This window comes from Pecten maximus, chromosome 1 (genome assembly GCF_902652985.1).
Source record: "Pecten maximus chromosome 1, xPecMax1.1, whole genome shotgun sequence".
Classification (NCBI taxonomy): domain Eukaryota; kingdom Metazoa; phylum Mollusca; class Bivalvia; order Pectinida; family Pectinidae; genus Pecten; species Pecten maximus.
In genome coordinates, this window is record NC_047015.1 from 33,858,273 (window position 1) to 33,882,867 (window position 24,595).

General features: G+C 34.3%; 2 protein-coding genes across 7 annotated transcripts in view; one reads left to right on the forward strand and one right to left on the reverse strand.

The window, feature by feature from the left end:
- Positions 1-1,773: 1,773 nt before the first annotated feature.
- LOC117331119 (STAM-binding protein-like) lies at positions 1,774-12,950 on the reverse strand. The gene is made up of 10 exons (XM_033889717.1): positions 12,596-12,950; positions 11,410-11,641; positions 10,919-10,994; positions 10,204-10,296; positions 9,438-9,877; positions 7,797-7,986; positions 7,456-7,593; positions 7,219-7,331; positions 4,586-4,688; positions 1,774-4,166 (listed from the first exon to the last, which is right to left on the reverse strand). The coding sequence occupies exons 2-10, from the start codon at positions 11,634-11,636 to the stop codon at positions 4,104-4,106; spliced, it is 1,443 nt and encodes a 480-aa protein (XP_033745608.1). The 5' UTR covers positions 11,637-11,641; positions 12,596-12,950; the 3' UTR covers positions 1,774-4,103.
- A 311-nt stretch (positions 12,951-13,261) lies between these two features.
- LOC117331130 (protein FAM13B-like) overlaps positions 13,262-24,595 on the forward strand; it is a 61,452-nt gene continuing 50,118 nt past the window's right edge. For 3 of the 6 annotated variants that reach the window (XM_033889728.1, XM_033889740.1, XM_033889752.1), the window contains exons 1-3: positions 13,262-13,376; positions 18,067-18,183; positions 21,417-21,526. In XM_033889728.1, coding sequence (XP_033745619.1) covers positions 21,455-21,526 — 72 coding nt within the window. In that variant the 5' untranslated portion in view covers positions 13,262-13,376; positions 18,067-18,183; positions 21,417-21,454. Of the gene's footprint in view, positions 13,377-18,066; positions 18,195-21,413; positions 21,527-24,595 lie in introns of those variants that run through there. The other 3 variants (XM_033889734.1, XM_033889760.1, XM_033889745.1) reach the window with 3 other exon arrangements.

The window sequence follows — 24,595 nt, forward strand, 5'->3', positions numbered from 1 at the left end:
AAAATTTTTATAGTGACATTGACCTCAATTTTGACCTCAGGTGGTTGAAATGGAAACTTGTACCAGAGATGATGGTTATAAGTACAGTGTATATGATTACTTACAAAGTTCAGGACAATTTGATCATTAATTAAAGTTGATAGACTGAGGAAATCAAAAAATATTTATCAACAGTGACCTCATTTTTGACACTAGGTGGTTGAAAGGTGAACTTAAACCAGAAACGAAGTCAAGACTCAACATGATTGTGTTTAAAGAAAACTAAAGTCCCAAGACAGTGGGGAAGGCCCCTGGGCTTATTTTTACATCAGGATTGTGTTTATCTCTTGATGCCCAGCAATGCTATGGTTATCGGGTGGGGATCTGAATGGTTTCAAAGAAATAACAAAATAAATAAGTCTCCAAGGGTTGGGAAGACCCCAGAACCTATTTTCACAACATGCATATGTTTATCTTTTGATGCCTAGCAATGCTATATATGATTAGGGGGTAGGGATCTCAAAAGTTTCAAAAATACAAGAAGTCCTTTATAGCAATACTGTATCGTCAAATTGATCCCTTTTGCCCCACCCCTGATGCCTCTGCGGGGGTCCATCAGTTGTATAAATCTGAATCCCAGTCACCTAGGGACGGTACCACTGAAATATCAATGTCATACATTGCTTAGTTTCAAAGAAGTTGTTAATATCAATATTGCCAAATTGACCACTTTTGGCCCCGTCACTCAGGCCCCTGGGGGTCAGCCCCATCATATGTATAAATTTGAATACAAGCCACCCTGGCAAGCTTCCTACCAAATTTGGTTGAATTCTAATCAGTGGAATCAATTGTTGACACGGTATGGCGTAAGCTCACCTTGGTCCTTTGGAACAGATGAGCTAAAAATTAAATCCACAAAGGCTCAACACTTATTTCCAACTCATGATCCATATCTTATACATGTATATCAAGATTATATATATGGTATGATTGTATTTTTCATGGATTTTGTGCCAAGCTCTTGTGATAAAAATTGACAACAAAATTTCAGCCCAAACTTTGGCTTCAGATGGAATTGAAAAATTATGGAGACAAGTTCATAGAGGATATTAAATTGTTTCCCATTTAATATACCGGGTAACATATTTCATAAGTATGACAGACTATCAATATTTTCACAAGTTCAAAGCACAAGTGAAAAATATCTAAATATTCTGTCATATGAGTGAAATATATGTTATATTAAACGGGAAACCATTCAATTTTCTAATAATTGCATTTCATATACTTAAAAACAAATCAAAAACATTGAAAAATTAATAGTGTCAAAAAGTGTGGGAATCAGTAACATAATTCATGATGTCATCTCTTTGTGACGTTACTCCATGTCAACTTGACAGTGCCATTTTGAAAGGAATGATCAACGCAATTTTTGAATATTTTGTCAAAAACTAGTCTGAATATTTCAGAAATACAGCAAAATAACCAATTTATTTATCTAATGCAATAAAGTGTTGTACTTGCCTCTACATAGGGTACTGAGAAATAGTGTGATCAATGTTACAAAAGAAGAAAGGGCTATTCAGTAAAGTATCTACCTCACAAGGGAATTCAGAAATAAAGAAATTTTGTGCACATTGGGTTCTGGAGAAAATGCAGCTTCTCTTGATGGTCCCTGTTGATGGGGTATACATATTTTACTGGATCGGCCCTCAAGTCATTGTACAGAATTATGAATGACCCTGATTTATATGTTTACCTTCACCAAATTAGATTAACAACCAGAACAATTAATAAGTTTCTTTTTCCATTTATTAAATCACATTTAAATATTTACCTAGTGATATCTATCTTCCCTATTTGGCATTCACTGTTACCGGGTATTTACTCTAACTTTTTTAAGAACATCAGATAAACTTCTCTGTTGCAGAAAGAAATTGGCCCATGTCCTGGTATTACCAGGAGTATGTACAAGTTTGTGTCAAATTCAAGGACGTAATAGTTAAACATTTCATTTACAGTTTATTACTTTAAACACTTGTATCACAGAATAAGCAATGCATAATAATTAGCAACAATAAGAAATACCTTAATTAAATACAAATTACCCGACAATTTATGCGATTAACTGTAAAGAAATGCATTAATTGCATACAAATTACCCGACAATTTACGGGATTAACTGTGTTGTAATTTATAAATTTCATGCTAAATTAAGCAGGTTTCTCATCATGATTAAGGGTTTTTTTTTACACTTAATATCAATCAGCAGATAAATCTATAAACAGGTATACTTCTATATAGAATCTTAATATGACTATAGCTACAATGATCATATATATCAAGGATGTTAAGGATAGTCAAGTCAATATATCACTCCATGTTAACTTGTCACTGTGGATACTGCCAGGTACAAGCTCATCTTTTCCATAGCATTGTATTAGAAAACTTTTTTGTTTGTATTGCCAAAAATCTTTAAAATGCCAATGCGAGTATGTGGCAACATGGTGAAACTTTAAACATTCAATATGCGTAAATGTGTCATGTTTCCGTTGGTGACAATGTAAACACATAAAATGAAGCCACTAGTAACCAGATTCAATTTTGTGCCAAATGAAAGTGCCTGACTACTGCCTCATAGTATCTGTGTGTTTAGCCAATGGGAAGTCAGTATTCTGTCATGTGATGTACTTATGGATATAAGTGACTGGTTTTAATAAGAACATGTAGAGAATATGGTACAAGATGTACAACTTAATAGAAAAAAAACAACTTTACTTTTAACATTGGACAATGGTGTAAATTATTTCCCCAAAAAAGATATTTCATGATTTATGATACATCAAAGTTAATAACATTGTCTTAACAAATCATAGCCAACTAGTTAAATGAAGGTTTTAAAGGAAAATGTGTTCAGCACAACAATTAACATACTTTCCTTATTAACCTACTGATAAACATATTGTCAGGACATTGTACCAAGATAATCCACACCTAGAATAGCTTTGTTTGGATTTGATGTCATGACTTTACAACAGGTGCATGCGGCCATCACTAAAAAAGGCTAACACATGTGCAATGAACTGTGCTATTTTGCAATCTAAGTGAGGTTCTACATCAAGAGCATGACACGACTGGCAGTCCTTTTCCATGTGATTCTGTTACCAAGTTACTGAAAATCTTCTGGAAGACTCTCAGAAGATCCTAGCCTTCCACACAAAGGGTAAAGTTAACGCAAGGTTGAGGTTAACATTGGTTAAATGTATCTACAAACAACACCGATGTAATTTCATTACCAACAAACACAAAACAGTACACTTAAACTATAAAATAATGTTGCACCACTTGACACCTAACATTGTGATTCTCTTTGTATTTAGCCAGGACATCATATCTAGGTTACATCAGGCAGGGTCCCTATACTCTATAGAAGACTTTACTTATAAACAAACTACAAATGCTTGGTCTCTAAAATACAGCACTACAACCATCATGTCGAGAGAATTACTACTGTCTAGTCTGTCAAACTAACATTTAAACAAATGCAAAATTTTAAAAATCATTTTAAGATGGACATACCATTTTACCAGGTATTTCATCCATACGTTAAGGTAAAAACATGCTACACACATTGTTCAACAAAAACGTGGCATGTCATAAAAAGCAATTGATATTTAAGATGATTTGAAGTAAAATATGCACTTCTGGTAACATTCAGAAATGTCAGTTTTCAGCAATGCCCAATGATTTTACATCTTTGAATAGTGACACATCACAAAGGGTTTGATTTAGATGGATTATAGGTATCTATAGGCTCTGCATGTAGAAGTCCTTCATTAGATCAGCTGTAGGTTGATATTTTCCTGTCGTACCAAATAAAGGAAATGATTCCTCATGATATTTAGAAGGAACAACTACTGGATTGTAGAGGTGAGGAGTAGGATCCAAAGGACTGGTTTAGAAGTTTTCCATGTAACACAGGGTTTAATTTAGATATCCAGGCTCTGTATGGAGAAGTCCACCAGAAGACCAGCTAATACACACTAACATGCCGTGTGACGTCCTCCTAAACTCCTCAGATCCTTGTCAATACTGTGCTGTATCAGTTTCAAGATTTCTAAAACTCACTTTCTCAAATCTGCCATTTCTACCCTCATTTCGTCTAAAATTTTCACGTTACTACAACTCTGAAAGAAAAATCATTGCATACTTGTACAAGCAATATGTGAGAATTATTGAAATATAAAAACTGTAACCAAGCCTGCATCACCCAGTTTGTTTAGTTAAAGAAACAAGAGACACACTATTGTTAAATCATTTACCACTCATCTAAAGTTGTGTTTTGAAGCGATATGAATGCTATAACCCTCAAACAAAAACTGTGGAAATATAAGAGTCACTTATCTCTGCTTTTCTTAAACTTATGACAAGATGATTTTAAGATTGAGCAAAGGATCTGAACACAAAATTAAAGTGAAATGTTTAAGATGTTACCATCCCCACCAGCAAAAATCAACGCCATAATTTTTCTTTCACAACGTTTGCCATAATTTTTCTTTTACAACTTTTCGTCAAAGGCAAGACAAAAATCTTGAATTGATCTTACCTCAAATAAAGGAGGTGTTTTACGATGGTCATGGAATCCACGTTCTCTACAATTACCAATATCTGGCATACCTGTGTCTTGAGTCAGGGTAAATATACCAGTCCTGTAAAACAAATATCTCTAAATAACTTTGCATATAATTCGACTAAGCATGGCACATTTTTTCTCTCACATTGTTCTTAACTTTTTCCTGACAATACTATTTCCACAATATTAAAAACTGTAAATGTTGTATGAGACAAGGTAAACTGTAAATGATGTATGAGACAAGGTAAACTGTAAATGTTGTATGAGACAAGGTAAACTGTAACTGTAAATGCTGTATGAGACAAGGTAAACTGTAACTGTAAATGCTGTATGAGACAAGGTAAACTGTAAATGTTGTATGAGACAAGGTAAACTAACTGTAAATGATGTATGAGACAAGGTAAACTGTAACTGTAAATGTTGTATGAGACAAGGTAAACTAACTGTAAATGCTGTATGAGACAAGGTAAACTGTAAATGCTGTATGAGACAAGATAAACTGTAACTGTAAATGCTGTATGAGACAAGGTAAACTGTAAATGTTGTATGAGACAAGGTAAACTAACTGTAAATGATGTATGAGACAAGGTAAACTGTAACTGTAAATGTTGTATGAGACAAGGTAAACTGTAAATGCTGTATGAGACAAGGTAAACAGTAAATGTTGTATGAGACAAGGTAAACTAACTGTAAATGATGTATGAGACAAGGTAAACTGTAAATGCTGTATGAGACAAGGTAAACTGTAAATGCTGTATGAGACAAGGTAAACTGTAAATGCTGTATGAGACAAGGTAAACTGTAACTGTAAATGTTGTATGAGACAAGGTAAACTGTAAATGCTGTATGAGACAAGGTAAACTGTAAATGTTGTATGAGACAAGGTAAACTAACTGTAAATGTTGTACGAGACAAGGTAAACTGTAAATGTTGTATGAGACAAGGTAAACTGTAAATGTTGTATGAGACAAGGTAAAATGTAAATGCTGTATGAGACAAGGTAAACTGTGAATGTTGTATGAGACAAGGTAAACTGTAAATGATGTATGAGACAAGGTAAACTGTAAATATTGTATGAGACAAGGTAAACTAACTGTAAATGATGTATGAGACAAGGTAAACTGTAAATGCTGTATGAGACAAGGTAAACTGTAAATGCTGTATGAGACCAGGTAAACTGTAAATGCTGTATGAGACAAGGTAAACTGTAACTGTAAATGCTGTATGAGACAAGGTAAACTGTAAATGCTGTATGAGACAAGGTAAACTGTAAATGTTGTATGAGACAAGGTAAACTGTAAATGCTGTATGAGACAAGGTAAACTGTAAATGTTGTATGAGACAAGGTAAACTGCAACTGTAAATGCTGTATGAGACAAGGTAAACTGTAAATGTTGTATGAGACAAGGTAAACTGTAAATGCTGTATGAGACAAGGTAAACTGTAACTGTTAATGCTGTATGAGACAAGGTAAACTGTAAATGTTGCATGAGACAAGGTAAAATGTAAATGTTGTATGAGACAAGGTAAACTGTAAATATTGTATGAGACAAGGTAAACTGTAAATGTTGTATGTGACAAGGTAAACTGTAACTGTAAATGCTGTATGAGACAAGGTAAACTGTAAATGCTGTATGAGACAAGGTAAACTGTAAATGTTGTATGAGACAAGGTAAACTAACTGTAAATGCTGTATGAGACAAGGTAAACTGTAAATGTTGTATAAGACAAGGTAAACTGTAACTGTAAATGCTGTATAAGACAAGGTAAACTGTAAATGCTGTATGAGACAAGGTAAACTGTAAATGTTGTATGAGACAAGGTAAACTGTAAATGCTGTATGAGACAAGGTAAACTGTAAATGTTGTATGAGACAAGGTAAACTAACTGTAAATGCTGTATGAGACAAGGTTAACTGTAAATGTTGTATGAGACAAGGTAAACTGTAACTGTAAATGCTGTATGAGACAAGGTAAACTGTAAATGTTGTATGAGACAAGGTAAACTGTAACTGTAAATGCTGTATAAGACAAGGTAAACTGTAAATGCTGTATGAGACAAGGTAAACTGTAAATGTTGTATGAGACAAGGTAAACTGTAAATGCTGTATGAGACAAGGTAAACTGTAAATGTTGTATGAGACAAGGTAAACTAACTGTAAATGCTGTATGAGACAAGGTAAACTGTAAATGTTGTATGAGACAAGGTAAACTGTAACTGTAAATGCTGTATAAGACAAGGTAAACTGTAAATGCTGTATGAGACAAGGTAAACTGTAAATGATGTATGAGACAAGGTAAACTGTTACTGTTTTATGATATAAGGTAAACTTCTTCTTTAATGAGAAGGAAACACATGTAGTAACATGCTGCTCAAATATAATTTTTTTTTTTACTTATATCATCATGATCATGGTAGTTTATGTATTTATCACTCACAAAGAATAATATATTTCCAAAAAAAAATTTCATATACCCACTCACTTCATTAACATGTATATGTCACAGATTTTATTTACACTAATTTTATGAACTTATGAATATTTGAAAATTTAATATGTTTTACTACAGAAATACTTTAATCCACATAATTCACTCTTTACATACTCATTGAACTTTGGAGCACAAACAATAGCTATGGCCTCGGGTAACATGGCTTGGTAACCATACTGGTTGTGCATGTCTACGCTAGACAAGAAGGCAGTCTGTGACGGATGAGTCTGTAACATAAATCAGAAACATATCAAACTCTTATCAAACTCTAGCTTTCAAATTTATTTACTTCCGGTTTTTTAATTTTTATTTATTCATTTTAGACTTTCCTGACATTTGTAAGTTACTTACATGTATCCAACCCAAGGTGATGAGGTCCCGAGGGTCCTGATACATGAGGATATCTTCCTCATCCTCAGCCACACAGGAGTCTGATGTCCCTGCTTGCTTTGGGATCAGTACATCTGATATGTAAAACGCATTCTTGGACTGTAAAGTTAAACAGAATCCAAATTTTAGCATTACCTACTTCATACGTGGGTAAATCACAAAAATATATCATTGTATCAAACATGTCAGAACAATGATATTAATAAATGATTTTGCAATTTTTTTCAAAAAGACATTAACTGAATTTACCACACATAAAAAGACAATCTCATGATGAACTATTGATCAGTTTGTTTACTTACTAGTTTTCCTGCTAATATTCCACATGTTTCTATGTTTTTCATTGTGTTGTGTTCTGCCATGCCAAGAAACTTTCTGACAAGATCTGACGGTATGAAGACATCCCTAAGACCTCCTTTGTTATGACCTGGTACACCTATACTGGTGAAGTGGTCAAATGCTGGCTTAGATGTCCTGTCAACACCAGGAGGTCTGAAATAAACACAATACACACTTTCATTACACATCCCATTTGTACCAGTATCCCCACATTGGTAAATAAATCATGCCAATGGAAGGTGTAGTAATGTTTGTAGAGTCATAAATACCTATATATACCAAATTAGGTGTAGTAATGTTTGTAGAGTCATAAATACCTATATATACCAAATTAGGTGTAGTAATGTTTGTAGAGTCATACATACCTATATATACCAAATTAGGTGTAGTAATGTTTGTAGAGTCATAAATACCTATATATACCAAATTAGGTGTAGTAATGTTTGTAGAGTCATAAATACCTATATATAGGTGTAGTAATGTTTGTAGAGTCATAAATACCTATATATACTAAATTAGGTGTAGTAATGTTTGTAGAGTCATAAATACCTATATATACCAAATTAGGTGTAGTAATGTTTGTAGAGTCATGAATACCTATATATACCAAATTAGGTGTAGTAATGTTTGTAGAGTCATGAATACCTATATATACCAAATTAGGTGTAGTAATGTTTGTAGAGTCATAAATACCTATGTATACCAAATTAGGTGTAGTAATGTTTGTAGAGTCATAAATACCTATATATAGGTGTAGTCATGTTTGTAGAATCATAAATACCTATATACCAAATGAAGTTGAAATTTATTGAGTTTCATAAATGACAGAAAAGTACTTTCCATGGAAAAATGGCAGCCAAACAAGCTATAAGTGGTTGATAAGAGAAAAAAAGAAACAGCAGAAAACTAACAAGTCATCTACCTCATTTGGGGAACTCTATCATTTAAAAACCAAAACTAGTGCACAGAAATTAGTTAAGAATATGTATCAATATACCCAGTATTTATAATAGGAGGGCAATTTTATCCGGAGCCTAAGTATATGAAGTTGTCATTATTCATTTAAACAATAACATCTACCAGTACCATGTCTCCTGTCAATCACACACTGTACACTTACAAGTAAGACAATAACAAATTACAACATCTCATCAACATTGAGTGTGATGAAGCAAGATAACAGCTTGATAGATATATATATTGTTTAAAAAGCTCTAGTTTTTTTCCAACTGCACCAGTTTCATATCATACTGCTAAGTTTTTAGCTTGGTTTGGCTGATTTTGTTTGTCATTTAATGATATGCCAGGTTTTGGAGGTGGAGGAAAGCTGATATACCCAGAGAAAAACCACAAGTCTACCGTCAGTACCTGGCAACTGCCCACATGGGTTTCAAACTCGCAACCCAGAGGTGGAGGGCTAGTGATAGAGTGTCAGGACACCTTAACCACTCGGCCACTGTGGCCCCGCTAACTTTTTATAAGATGTACCCAGATAAAAGTTGTTGTTATTTAGTGAAAATCGTAACATGTTCATGCAATAACTGGTGGAGGGATCAGGAGGCTAAATTAATTTCAACTTTGTCCAAACCTTAAAACCAACTCACCCAAGACGTGAATCTGAATCACTTATGACTAGGTTTTTCTTCAGCTCTCTGTCTGGTATATTTGGCACACTGGAAGAAATTCTTGAAGGGTCATTCAGAAGGTTCTTTTCAATCTTAGGTCGACCATCATCCAGGTTGTTGGGAATGAAGGCCAGTCCAAGGGCTCCATGTGGTGCACTTGGTTTGGTGTTCTGATTGTTCAGCCCAGTTTTGTCAGCATTGTTGGCCACAGCAGGACCATGGATTTGGGATTGGGAATCAATGTTTTTCATCATTTCCTGCTCCTTCAGTTCCAGCAGCCTGTGCTCCTGTTCTTGCATCCATTTTGCTTCAGATGCCAGACGAAGGCAGTTTTCTTCCTCCTCTTGTTGTCGACGCCTTAATTCCTCCTCCTGGCGAATTTTGTCCTGTTGTCTCTCCAATTCTTCCTGAATTTTCCTCTAAAATTATAAAAAGATAAATTTCTAAACTCTCTGATATTGTATGCTTAGAAGTATATCGTAATTATCATTTTATGTAATATATCAATATATCTTAAAGAAAATATTCTTCAAGTGTTACTTAAGTCCCAAGAAACAAATTACAATGTTTTTTCCTTAAACAGACAATTTAATAAACTTTAATTAGGAATCAACCAGGTAACAAATATATATCATTCCTTAGAACAATTATGAAGCTGTAATGAGATAGCTATAGCCAAACTGTACAGTGAAAAACTGTTGATTCAACATCTTACTTCTTTGGAGCAATTAAACAATACACTTACTTCTTCTGCTTGGCGTTTTCGTTCAATTTCTGCATATTTCTTGGTTAGTTTTCCCTTAATTTGCTCAGCAACTGGGAAAGCTAACTTCACTTTCTACAAATGAAACAACATGCAAATCAGTCTTCAAATCTGCTAGAAGAGTTTAGCCTTTTTTTTTTTTTTTTTTTTTGAGAATGAAATCATTGTCATTCTACCAAATCTGGATATAAATTTCAAACTAACAAGAGGCCGATGGGCCGTAACAGTTATCCGACACTAAAAAACCCTTGTACTATTGTAGTAAACATATTCATTAACAAGTATAGTAGTACTTTTGGCCGTGGCGGCCAACTTAGACTTTTAACAACCTGGAAAAAAAAATAAGTCAGGACCATCTCAATATCATTGTAGGCAGGTTTGAGTTGAATCCCATTAGTGGAACTTAAGAAGTTTGAAATAGGTGTTGTTCAAGGAAACAATGATTGCATAACCATGTTACAAAATGGCAACCATGTCTGCCATGGATTTCAGATTGACCTGAAAAATTACAACATTTGGTAAGGATTATCTTGGAATCATTTCAGGTAAGTTAGAGCTGAATTCCACCGAGGGGCCGCAGTGGCTGAGTGGTTAAGTGTTCCGACACTTTTGGGTCAGATGACCTAAAAAACAAAGCATTGATATGCCCTATTTTACTGATGTTTGAAAAAGATGTACAAAATTATTTCCATGTTACCTGGCGAACAGCTGCTATATCAGTTGATGGAGCACTTTTGAACTCTGGATGTTTTGGAAGCTTCTCAACAAACAATCTGTAATATGAGTAAATATTATTTTTGAAGGTTATCAAAAGATTTTTTTTTTCAAACAGATATCTTGAATTTTACAGTTTTAATAAAGTCAACCCCATTTCATCGTATTTTCATATGGAAATTTTGTGAAAAAGTATATTTTCAAAAATACAAACATTTTGAAAACAAAACCTGCTACTACATACACAACGAATCAAAGATATCAAAAAGTCAAAAGACTTTTCTTTTAAGAAATAAACACTACACATTTTAATATATGTATAGTCTTAAATGGTTTGATAAGTAATTTGGAATATTATACTCTTACCCATAAAATTAATTACCCATTTTTTGGGCTAATATAGGTTATACTCAAGTGAACAACTTTGCTGACAACCATATTTCAATTTTGCATGTCACCTTGAATAAATCTTACGATATGAACTTTGTGTACAGGACAAATGCACTTTCTATATTCCCTTCCTCGTCGTAGACTTTTGCCATTCGGATCATCTCTAGACCAGATCTAAGGTAACGTTTTGGAGGGATAGCCGTGTCAACCTCGACCTGACATGCATAATCACAAAGCTTGCGAACACGGGCTCCTGGGTCTCGGATGTCAGAAAACAGTGACGAATCACCACCATGCATTGCTAATGCCATGATTACTGGAAAAACAAGTTTATCATTTTAACAAATATTTTAAGTAATCCATATTTTTTCAATGTTCAAGTGTCTAGATTAGTCCTTAACAGTATCATGGAGAATTAAATAAATATCGGACTATAACTTGGACAGAGATGTTGCATTACTTTCATGATATATGTATATTCGAAGATATAGATTTGAATTTCCTGTCGTAGTTGTACCGAGAGAAATATATATAATATATGTACAATTCGTATCCATGTATGTAAATACATTGCGATCCAGGTATTCATATCATCTTATAGTCGACTTCCACAATGATCATGTCAGGGTATCGGGCCGACCATCACTGCACCATTGAAACGTTCTTTTTTAAGAACGCCGATGTGGCGCAGCGGTATAAGCTGCGGGTATTTCTGGCTAGGCGATTGGGTGCCGTAGATCGTGAGTTCGAGGCCCGGTCAGGGTATGAGTCAAAAAGTTGTCTTCCTTCGTCATTTGTGTTTCTAAGCTATATATCTATTTATTAGCACAATGTATCATATGCACCATGTGTTGGTGATCCGAAGATATAGATTTGAATTTCCTGTCGTAGTTGTACCGAGAGAAATATATATATATATATATAGAGTATTTCACAAAATCATTTCCGTACTTCAAAAAGATATTTTGGCATTTGCACATCATCTAAAACTTCTTTGATAAAAATAGTGTGAAGGATCTGATCATGACGAAAATCAAACCTGTCAGATGTCATGTCCAGATGAACTTTTAATGTTATCATGGAAATGACCACTGTTCTCTTAAGTATTTTATAAATTTTCAAAATAATGTTTTGTGCATGTTTTAAGAATCTTTATATCAACATGTCAGTTGGCCACTACTCTTTCAAACCTTTCCAAGTGGTTCCTTTTCAAGTAGAATTAATCTTTATAATCCAATAATTTTAAAAATGAATTATACACAGAACTTACCTTTATTATATTACCAAGTCCTTTATGTGTAGTATCTTAGTTGTGTTTATTTGATTAGCATGATTTATATAAAAATATTACACATTGTCAAAGTCAGTACCTTCTGACTCAAATGATGATGAGAACTAGTCTATATCTATTACAATATTTTAGATAGGTTTGTTCAAACACCCGTGTGTCCTACACCCGCGTTGTTATTTTCTGAAGACCAGATACAAGATAAATTACATATGCATTCAGTAACGCATTAATGACAACACACGATATCTAATCAATGGCAATAAATGTAGCGATGACAATGGTTCACAAAAATATGCCTTGTGATGGTGATGCTTCCTGGAGAATAACCCCAAAAGTGTACGCCTTCAGATTGAAAGTCTGTTACATTTACAAATGATTGCGTTTGGATTATCAATGTTATCATCTATAATGTGATGACCTCGTAGATAATTTATACAGATTAATACCACCAGAAATGATTTAGTGTTATCTATTTTATTCATTTAAATACAAATCATTGTGAATAACATAATAAAATTATAGGAAAACATTTTGTGTTGTTATATTAAACGAATTGATTTTGCTAATGTGGCCTATCACCTTTAATGGCATCGGTACGAAAAATATTCGGATTTCAGCGATTTCGATTGGCTGAAACAGGATAGGTCTTGACCTTGCGTTTGCTGATTTGCAAAGTTACAAATATCTGTGCCTGTGGATACCAACAGTCGATATAGACCGCATAACATTTACGTGATTACAAGGAATATCAACATTGAAGGTATGTATGAAGATGTGCACATGGTATTGTCAAGATTGAAAATTAATAATATTTACCGTTACTAACGAAAATGTCCGAATAATGTCTGAAAAAGTCGGTGAAAATCTGAGTCATGTTTACATGAGAACTGTCAGTTAGCCGAATCAATGAAACCGCGAAAATTTACAGCATCGTTCATTTACTTTGAAGTTATTATTTACATTGACTAGCATGGATTATACCTACAGTTTTTGTCTTTGATCGAGTATTTCTTGTTGGAAAAGGATTGTATTGATTTTATCTTGATATAATTTTTGCAGTATATTTAAGCCTTAGACTCTAGTATACACTTTTTTCTCATTTTAGCACCATTTTTATGATTGACAACACTTGACCGTTTCAGTTTAAATATTTGGGAATGTGCAATGCACTTAACAGTGTGTTATTGTTGTTGTGAAAGGAAAGGCGTGTCTACAAAACTAAGGCTCATTTCTAATACACATACCTTTACATAGAAAACTACTCTAATGTGATATCAGAAGTCAAATATGTATATATAAACAAACATTTAATCTACATGTACACGGAGACACAAAAACAAACCATTTTTGAAATATTTTTGTTTCAATATTCATTACATTATTGACTCCATACTCAACTGCATCTGGCTGTTATTATGGGGTATTGCCGAGTGCCCACATTATCAAGTGAAAACAGGTTATTCAGAAAACATGCATAGAAATGTTTGTTGTCGCAAAAAAAATAGTTATTCACCTACGTTAATAGAGGCTACAATGATGGGGAAATGTTGGCAAAAGTGAAATTTGTTGTTTTCATTTTAAGTTATCAATACTTTGTTGGCGTTCATGCATATGGGCTGCAGTATTCTTGCATGTTTAATGGAAGATAACATACATGTGTTATCCTGTACTTGGGAAAAAACTGGTGAGAAAAATAAAAAAAAAACACATTCATTTCCATATATCAATATAATATCCAAAACAGTAAATGAGGTGACATGGCTTTGTATGCAATGAAAGTCATAACTGCCTGTCAATAGCTATAGATGATCATGACTTCTGACCTATATGAAGGTGCGCTCATGCATGCGTGCACATGCTACAGGTATTTCATGCATACGCAGAAAGTCTTGTCACCTCAGTTACTGTTTTGGTTATTGAATAATGATTTTCAAAATATTGTATTGTACCAAATATATTTTTTTCTAATATCCAGCCCTAGCATGCACACTTTTTGATTCCAATTTCTGCTGGTATCACAATTGTATTGCTTCACTAATGATATGCTTAATTCTTGTCTTCATACTGTTGGTGACTAAATAAAACACATATACGATTACCTATTGTGATGCTATCAGGGCCACATTTACTTTTGTAAAATAATCTACCTAGATTTAAATTCCACAAATTAAATATTGTATGTTTGTTTGTAGCTGAACTGAGCTGAACGTCTGTGGCCTGGTAAAGCTCAAATGGTTGAAGCTAGGCCATCTGTCTATAGTTTAGAGATTCTGGGTTAGACTCCTGGTCTTGTCATTGCATTTTGCCTCTTCTGTTACATTTTGCACCCAATTAAATATATACCCACACAGGTGGCAAAGGGTCTCATTTGTGTCTTTGGGGTACGTTGGAACCTTTGTTTTGGGAAACTGGACTGTTTGTGGTATTTCCTGAATATTTGAGTCGTTGTCTACATCTGTTACAAAAAGCATACCTTTTGTCTGTTTCCCACAAACTGTTCTTGAATTTAGATAATTTGGATTTGCATGAACTCCAACAGGCAGCTTTATAAGCCGCAGGAATGGCCTTGACAGCTATGTCAGGGAGATTACTACAGATTTTCAGGTATTGTGATGCAAATCAAGGATAGATGATACATTGATGCACCACTCTGTGATTCAATACATCGCTGCACCTGTGAATTGTTGCACCACTAATAATTATATAATTTCAAATTTTAGTTTAATTAAATAAGGCTTAAAGCTAGAATGCAAACCGAATGCAAATGTATGATTAGTGTTCTATTTAGAAGTATCAAAAATATTTAGCGAAAAAAAGGTTGCTGAGAGCTAATATACCATGATATGAGTGATAGGACAACTGATTCATTTTAGGCAATGTTTATGCATGATGCTGCCATTATTAAAAACTGTCATGGAATTGAGACCTCTAGCACTATATATTCATCAGTTGATAGAAGTACCGGCAGTTGTTACATTGGCAGTGTCCATCCTTATATAGGTGATGCCAACAGAACATGATATATATGGTTAGTGAGACGAAACCTAGCAATAGTGCAATACATATAAAGGGTAACCAGAAACTAACTTATAACTACAGTGTACCCTCGACCTATCGCCACCCGAATCTACCGCCACCCTCGCATACCGCCACCTACACCCCTAGAACGGATTTCCCTTCTATATAATTCCCTTGTTAAGTTCGCCACCCTTGCATACCGTCATCCGCCACATTCATAACAATACAAACGTCCCGAATCAGTGTATATTACCTTCGACAATATCGCCATCTTGGTCCGTTTTTTCTGCGATCGAGGAACTCTTTAGTGTTCTATTTATAGAATTATGGTATTTCCTTTTTCATAGGTAACTTAGTTATACGCTTGAATGAGTTTCTATTGCTCATGTAGATATATGTATCAATGTTTATATATGTGCGTAAAATTGGCATGGGACGATGTAACGGCGGAGACGATCAACAATTGTTGGAAGCATAGCGGACTTATCCCACACGTACATGACACACAAGAATTAGCTGCGTCAGGTGACCATGATAATGATTCCGATCTCGCGAGACTACTGACGAGAATATAAGACGACCTTGATCTCAACCCGGACCTCCGACTGACTGTGAGACAATTTGTTGACATTGACAGGCAGACGGGCGTTTCGGAAATTTTGACGGAGGACGTAATTGTGGACACGGTGACAAGTTGAGGCGATGACAATCAAAATGACGAGGACGATGACGATGAACCACCTGTACCACCCAGTGCTGCTGAAGCCAAGGCAGCTATGGAAATCGTTGTAAGATTTCTCGAAACATCGGATAAAACCACCGAATCGGACTTGATCCAGTGCCGCGTAATTTCCAATAAAATTCGACAGATTGTAACAGATGGCGTGAGACAAAAGCAACTTAATGATTTTTTTCAGAAATTACATATGTAAATGTGTATTTGTAAGCTACGAAATGTACGGTCAATACCATGGTGTCTTATATGTTAACTCATTGTGTATTTATTAAAACGTTGGTACAACATTATCTTTTACTGTTGTAATTTTCATGATTCGATACTAACGCCACCCTCGTTATACCGCCATAATTGACACGGACAAAATGTGGCGATATAACGAGGGTAGACTGTATATATATATATGTAACCCTTAAGGAAAATGAACTGCCATAGTATTGATCAGTTTGTAGAGCTTCGGACAGAGAAATTGAAGAGATTTTTATAAAATAGATGTAGACTGTGCTATGGTATGCATTAAGTATTTAAATGATGACTTGAGCCCAGATCTAGAGTTATAAATAGTTAGTTTTGGCAAATTGGTTTAGTGCAGACCTTTTGTTAAGTTGGACAAAGTCCAGCTTGGGATTGGAAGTCATTCAAGTCCACTTATCACATCAACAACATCTATCTATGGGGGCTCAGTAAACATTCTACAGTACACATATTAAAGATGTGATCCTTTTGTAGGCAGGTATTTCCTATATATATTTTATGTTTTTAGATGTTAATAAACACCCATATGATGTTCTCAGAAGCAAAAGATATGTGATACTGGCCATGCATTTTGTATGATAATTAAGTGTATGCTTGTATTCCATGTACTGGCTGTATGTTTAAGTATGGTTCTATCAAAGGGGGATTGTTTATATATATACATCTACAAATAATATATATATATATGTAATATAATGATAGACTATATTAATATATAATAATAATAATGATATAATTTGGTGTTATATATTATGCCACTATATCACAGTGCTATAACAACATATATAATTATAGCTATTTCAAATTGGTTCACAAACTATATGTTGATGAGTTGAACATGTACATATTATCATGGACTATGATTGCTGTAATTATCACCACTGTACATATAGTATAAAATGCATGCATTTGCATTTGTGCAGCTAAGATTCTTCTGTCATCTTACAACTTATTTCCTGTATATATATAGGAATTTAAGTATTCAACAATACATATGTACTTCATGTTCTTTGAGTTAAATACAAATAGGATTGGAAATCTAGAAGATACCTTTTTTTTCAAATGAAATGATTACTTCAATTTCCATGCATGTGCATTGTACATTTGATGAACTGTATCATGTGTATGTGATGTAGGATCTCATATCACAACAGGTATGTACCTAAGAAAGAGTAGCTTTAAAGTTTAGTGTCATATATGGTGTAGGATATAAATGGTACAGTATAATTAGTTCTGTTGGTGGTGTGTAATAATTGGAGGACATTTATGGTACTTTTATCACCAAATGCTCATAAAGATAATGCTAATATTAATAATAGTGACTGGTCTGACAGGTCATCAGTACAGCTAGCCACTGGTCTGACAGTCGGTAGAGAAAAGGAAGATAGATGTTCGTTTAGGATATATTGGCTGGTCTAAAACTGTTTCTAATTGTTGGCAGTTTTGGTGGCAGTGTCTGGATTTATTGATTGGTCTGGATGTTGGGACTACGCATTCTGTCCTGTAGGTCACTGAAGCAGCCATAACCAGTCAGCATCCACTGCTCCTGTACAACCAGGTAAGTTCCAGGTAAATACCTACCTGTATATATACATGTGTACATGGGACAGATTTTATATATTCGGGTTATACTGATCAGGGAACACGACGGTTCAAAGAATGATTTTATTGGAAAATTCCTGTGTGGGCAACTTTCATTTTAGAAGAAATATTTGCAATAACGTAAAGCTGCCGATACACACAAGGTGTTTCCAATTGCAATCAATTCTGATAATAGTACCTCCGTACTTATGCTTGTGAATATAACGACTCATTGACTCTATTTGACTTATAATTACCTGATAAATGATAACTTTTTTAAAGATTTTATTAATCCTTAATAGGTAGTTAGTTGCCTTTTCATTCCTAAGTGGTCAAATTTGTTTTCTCTTAACAGTAGTGATGAAAGATGTATTTTGCACACACCTGCATGAAAAGTCATTGGTTTGCTAAAACCATAATGATTTGTACTTTTAAAAATTGATGTGACTACAAATACCCAGATAGTATATACACTGTATATATTTCTTACAAAAAACATAGCATACTGTTGTACAGGTCATGACCACAGAAAAATATAAATTATGTGCATATATGTCTAACAGTAATTACATTACAGATGGATGATTGAGAAGGAAATCTATTGTGGGGGGAGATCATCAATATATATATCAGTATAAATGATTATCTCAAGAATGGAGAATTTCGTTTAAAGAATAAACATAATTTTTCAAAATCTCAAATGTTTGAGCTTAGCTAGTTAGTGTTCTTATCCAGATATCTCAGCTCTCATAGTTGCTTTCAAACTGATCATCGCTAAGGCCTCTCTCATTTTTGAGGGTTTACGTACAAGTCAAAACAGATGTTTCTGTCACAGCTTTCATGAAATTCAACTTCTTCTAAACAAATTCTAACTTCCAATTATGGTATAACTTTTAAGTCATTTTCCTAGTTTCAAATCTAGTTCATTTCAGTCATTACATAAATGGCCTCTTGATTATAAACGATATCTCCATGCCTTCTTTTACTTCTTATATTCATTTTATCATTCCTATATGGTCTTTATCATACACACTATACATCTGAACATTCTATGGGGCCCATTAATTCTGACCTGATAATGCTCTAGCTTTTCACAATATTAAAATGTTAATCTCTTATGAACTTGATACCAGGCACTTAATTTTGTAGATAAGCTGTCCATTTTTACAATTGATCAGTTTAAGTGATTGGATGAATGTGTATATATATATGATACCAGCAGTCAGCTGTCTGCTCTCATGCATGTATACATGTTTATATACAGTACATTTGTGTAGGAATTCCTCACATTAGGTGTTGTTAATAGAAGTATGTAAGAATGGAATCCATTCTCCTATATTTATAATGATGTCCATCAAAACCATAATTTTTGTATACATATGTCATTCATACATTTGTAAAGTACAAACGTGAATTTCAATAATTCAAATAATTTCATAACATCTCCAACTTGTCGTATATTATATGTGTAATATTCAAAATCAGTAAATGATAATTGATATGGAATTGCATAATATCAACAATACTACTGTATGACATAACAGTTTTAACTTTTAATAAATGCAATATTTGGAGTAAGATAAAATAGCATTCTCAATTTAATTTGGAGCATGCATATTGTTTATGAATAACAATCCTGCATTGTAAAATGGTATGACACTTTGTTATTTAAAACATTAATATACCAGGCAGTATGTACTAAAGTTAAAATGTAGGATATAGTGGATTCACAGAGAGTGTTTTAAGCTGTTACAAGTATATAGTGTAGTGTAGTACAGATCTGGTCTCTAATCTTGTCAACAAAAAGGTGTTGGGCAGGGAGAGCAGTCAACTGGAAACAAGTGTTGTGTGTTCAAACATGCAGGTAATTTGATCTCTGATCAACATTTGAAAATCTCGGTTAAAAACTAATACACACAATCAGTACACAGCCAAAGCTAGTTCCAGCAGACATCATTAAACTTCTGTGATAGCAGTAAATAAAACATGATGAAATATATAGGTGTGCTCAATGTTTTTTTACGACATCTTCATGCCATGGTTCATCATATAATTGCCACTGTCTGGTCATGGCTAGGCTATATTGATTGATCACCCATCATAAAATTTAGATGTGAAAATATGTTATTTTGTTTTCAAATCAATCTTTTTTGTGATTAAGCTTTCTCTAGTCCTTAAGTTTTATTGTTTGCTTGTTTCCTCATGTACAATGATTCATGATTTTGCTGTTTCACCAAAGTTTGAATGAAAAACTGATAAAATCTCAAAAGATTAAGAAGTAAGTTATCATTAGAAAAAAAAACATTTTTCATATTTTGTGCACTACTGTATTGAACCTTACATTAGATGGCTTGACCAGTTGCACATCTTTTATACCTTTGGATGTTCATAATTGTTACCAAACAAGGATTCAACCAAAACATCTAGACCTATATGCCTCCTTAGAAACGATGACTGGAATATCTAGATATATTACAATAAGGAGACATTTTTGAAAATTTCTGAAAATAGTAATTTTGATTATAAAATATTTCTTAACACACTACCAACTTAGGGTTAAACAGCTGTAGCATTGATTATAATTGATCAGTAATGTGCATTTGATTATGAAATTGAAATCAGTTCTCATCACTAGTTGTAGATATAATTTAGTTAGACTAATTAGCTTAGTTTTCATCAAAGTGCAGCAGAGGCATTTATCTATATTTTCTTAACTGTTCGCTGCTTGCAATTATTCATATATAGTATATACAAGCGGAAAATGCTACTGTCTATACAGACTTTATAATGTAATCCATTTGTTACTCGATATTACAGCATTATTAAGCCTTTCACATTTCTAGTCTATATAGATAATCAGTAAGAACCTTGTAGGACTGTGTTTGGAGGTCCACTGAGATTAACAAGGTTTAACTGAAATAATGATAAGATATCTTCCTGAGTGAGGTAATTCTGTTAGAATGTACACAGCTATATTCCATTTCTGTCATTTACTACCATTCTGTCCTCTATATCTACCTGTGCTGGTCCTGCCTGGTACCTTTCACCTGTATATCTATAACCGAGTTTATTGTAAGTATAGACGCCCACTTGATTATTTACAATTCGTATATATGATGTACTGTAATATACATGCAGGCCAGTGCTCTTCAGTCTGTTAGACATATAACGTAAACATGTGCCCTTAAGTTTGTGTCTTTTGCTCTGCAGATACACCAACTCTAGCCAATGTTCAAGTATACAAGGAAATGAAACTACATACCAACTCAAGAGGATACCAAGAGAACCACATGAAAACAATATCAGACATTACAAACATGGTAGGTATATAGCATGTGATGACATTACTGGTACTATACATTACTAGCTATATATATATAGTTAATGTGATTTTATTTCAGGTAAATTCATGTTAATTATCCATCATGAATCAATATTGTGAACTGGTATATATAGAAAGATCAGCATCAACAATCTACTGCAGTATACTGGTATTTTGTATGTACTCTATATGTTGTTACTAAAGTCTGTATAAAAGGGATGACATCTTATGCTTTGATATCAAATTGGATATTTTCCCCTCAAGTTTTGTCAGGTTTCGACTTTTAATGTTTGTCAAAAGTTTGTTTAGAAATATTGCAGGTTTTGACATTTACAATAGAGCTAGGAATATAGGATGCTGATATTTTGTGGGATCAGACATCATAGCTCCATGTCTGTCAAAGCTGGTGTTTCACAAACATCCAGTGATATTCTTCATGGATATATAATGGATATATCAAATAACACACTGTTATTGACCTTGAGAGGTTCTTACAATCAAAGAAATAGGTGACAGTTAGTTACACAGATATCTATATTTAGATGTAAATATTTACCATCATTAATACAAGTGTTTAACTAGATAAATATATACCATAGGTATCAGATTATGTATCACAGTTCTAGATAATACAGCAAGATCACTGGACATTTATAGACTCAACTTGAATTTGTTTATCTGAGATAATTCCCTCAGTACACAACATTTGAGACAAAATCATTAATTGATAAGAGATTTTAATCTTGTTTTATTGTATTTGCTGAGTTTCAAGAAATAAGAATTAATAATACCCAGATAAATCTATTGAAAAATGCATTTGGAAATGAAAACATCTGCTGATATAAGATTATGTTATATGCAACAACAGTAATATTGTACAAAAGAGGAAACAGTAGAACTTGATTGTATCACTAACTGTAAATAGAAGAGTTATTTTTCACTTTCAGTTAAAAAAAATCTTAGATTTAATTTCTTTGAGTTAGAAATTGTGGATATCAGTTGACGAGTTTGTATTACTGTATCAGAAATCAGTTTTAGTACGATAGACTATTGGTGTTTGTGCCTTTATAGTGTGTATTAAAGTTAAGTGTATGTCCTTGTGAGAAGGGTTGGGTGTGTGTGTAAATCTAGATAAAATAACTATTACAGGCCAAAAGTGTTAGGAAATGTAGTGATGGGGTTCAAATTCATACTCGGGAATCACAAGAATGGCTTTGTTATTAAAATGCCTTTGCAATAAGCATGTTTTATGTAAATTCACTCGACTGCATTATGAGGCAAACGATACAGATGCAGCCATGACTATTTCTGACAAAGGTTTCTTCGTGATTCACAATAAAATCATTTATTGATCAATTACTACAACTGCAAATTGTTACATTTCATCTACTGGTTTGACAAATTTCTTTGTTGAAAGACAAAATATTCTTGATTCATTTCAAAATCAGTGTGTTGAACACTATATATTATCTAGTTAATTGATATTAATTACCAGGGTGATTTAGTTAATTAGTTTATTGCTATATATAATTAGTTACGTTATATATATATACTGGCATGTGAATAAAGACATGCTAAGTGTCAGATTTCTGATTGTCTGAAACAGTTGTAGAAATTGCTATTCAAATTAAATGGCATTGTTTCATTTATTGCTTCAAGTAATGACTTTTATAGCTGATATAAAATCTCATTAAAATGAAATATTGGATGGATCGATTTTAAAAGTGCAGGAAATCAAATAACATGAACTTAACAGTGCTTTTCCCACCAGGGTGATTTTCTTTTCCCACCAGGGTGATTTTCCCACCGGGGTGATTTTCCCAAATGGGTGATTTTCCCAACTGGGTGATTTTCCCACCAGAGTGATTTTCCCACCGGGGTGATTTTCCCATCGGGGTGATTTTCCCATCGGGGTGATTTCCATATGTTTACAATAATGAGTGTAAATCCTAAGTAGAAATAATTTTTGTCTGGCAAATATTGTTTCTGACAAGATTTCTGCTGTTCATGTACAAAAGTGATAGAAATGGCAAAATGCCATTGTAATAACAGATTTACACCTGAGAAACCCAGTGTTTAGATCAGCTGCTTGTAACATATCCATCTGAACTGGTAAGCTTCCAAATAATATATATGAAGAACAAAAACTGGGGGGAAATCATCTCGTAAAACTAAATATGTAATAGTAACACATTTCTGGATTGTTAAAAAATCATTGATTTGATTTCTCTGTGATGCTCAGTAGGATTTTCACACTGTACTTTATGTACCCCACAACAGGCATTGTGCTGTTTCAGAGGTTCTTCTAGAAATGTGAAGTAGTAATTATTTCCATATGATACCTGTTGAAACTTCTCCACTAAAACAAATGACATTACCAGTCAGCAGCTATCAGCAGTTTACAGGATGTAATTTCATCATGTCTTGTTGTTAGGAGAGAGTGGTACAGATAAGGGTGAGGTGTACGGTAAGGAGTGGGATGTAGAGGTGGGTGTACATGAAGGGGTAGGATGTAGGGTGAGGGGTGGGGTGTACAGTGAGGGGTGGGTTTACTGAGAGAGGTGGGATGTAGGGTTGGGGTGTACGGTGAGGGGTGTGGTGTACTGGGAGAGGTGGGATGTAGAGTTGGGGTGTACAGTGAGGGGTGGGGTGTACTGGGAGAGGTGGGATGTACGGTGAGGGGGTGGGGTGTACTGGGAGAGGTGGGATGTAGGGTTGGGGTGTACAGTGAGGGGTGGGGTGTACTGGGAGAGGTGGGATGTACGGTGAGGGGGTGGGGTGTACTGGGAGAGGTGGGATGTAGGGTTGGGGTATACGGTGAGGGGTGTGGTGTAGGGTTAGGGTGTACAGTGAGGGGGTAGGGGTGTACTGGGAGAGGTGGGATGTAGGGTTGGGGTGTACAGTGAGGGGGTAGGGTGTACTGGGAGAGGTGGAGTGTACAGTGAGGGGTGGGGTGTACTGGGAGAGGTGGGATGTAGGGTTGGGGTGTACAGTGAGGGGTGGGGTGTACTGGGAGAGGTGGGATGTACAGGTGAGGGGGTGGGGTGTACTGGGAGAGGTGGGATGT

Coding starts and splice junctions, on each gene's coding strand:
- LOC117331119 (XM_033889717.1), bottom strand. CDS start 11,636: ATGGCATTAGCAATGCATGGTGGTGATTCGTCACTGTTTTCTGACATC. Junction 10,297..10,918: donor ATATAGCAGCTGTTCGCCAG/GTAACATGGAAA, acceptor TTTCATTTGTAG/AAAGTGAAGTTAGCTTTCCC. Junction 4,689..7,218: donor TGTGCTCCAAAGTTCAATGA/GTATGTAAAGAG, acceptor TTTGTTTTACAG/GACTGGTATATTTACCCTGA.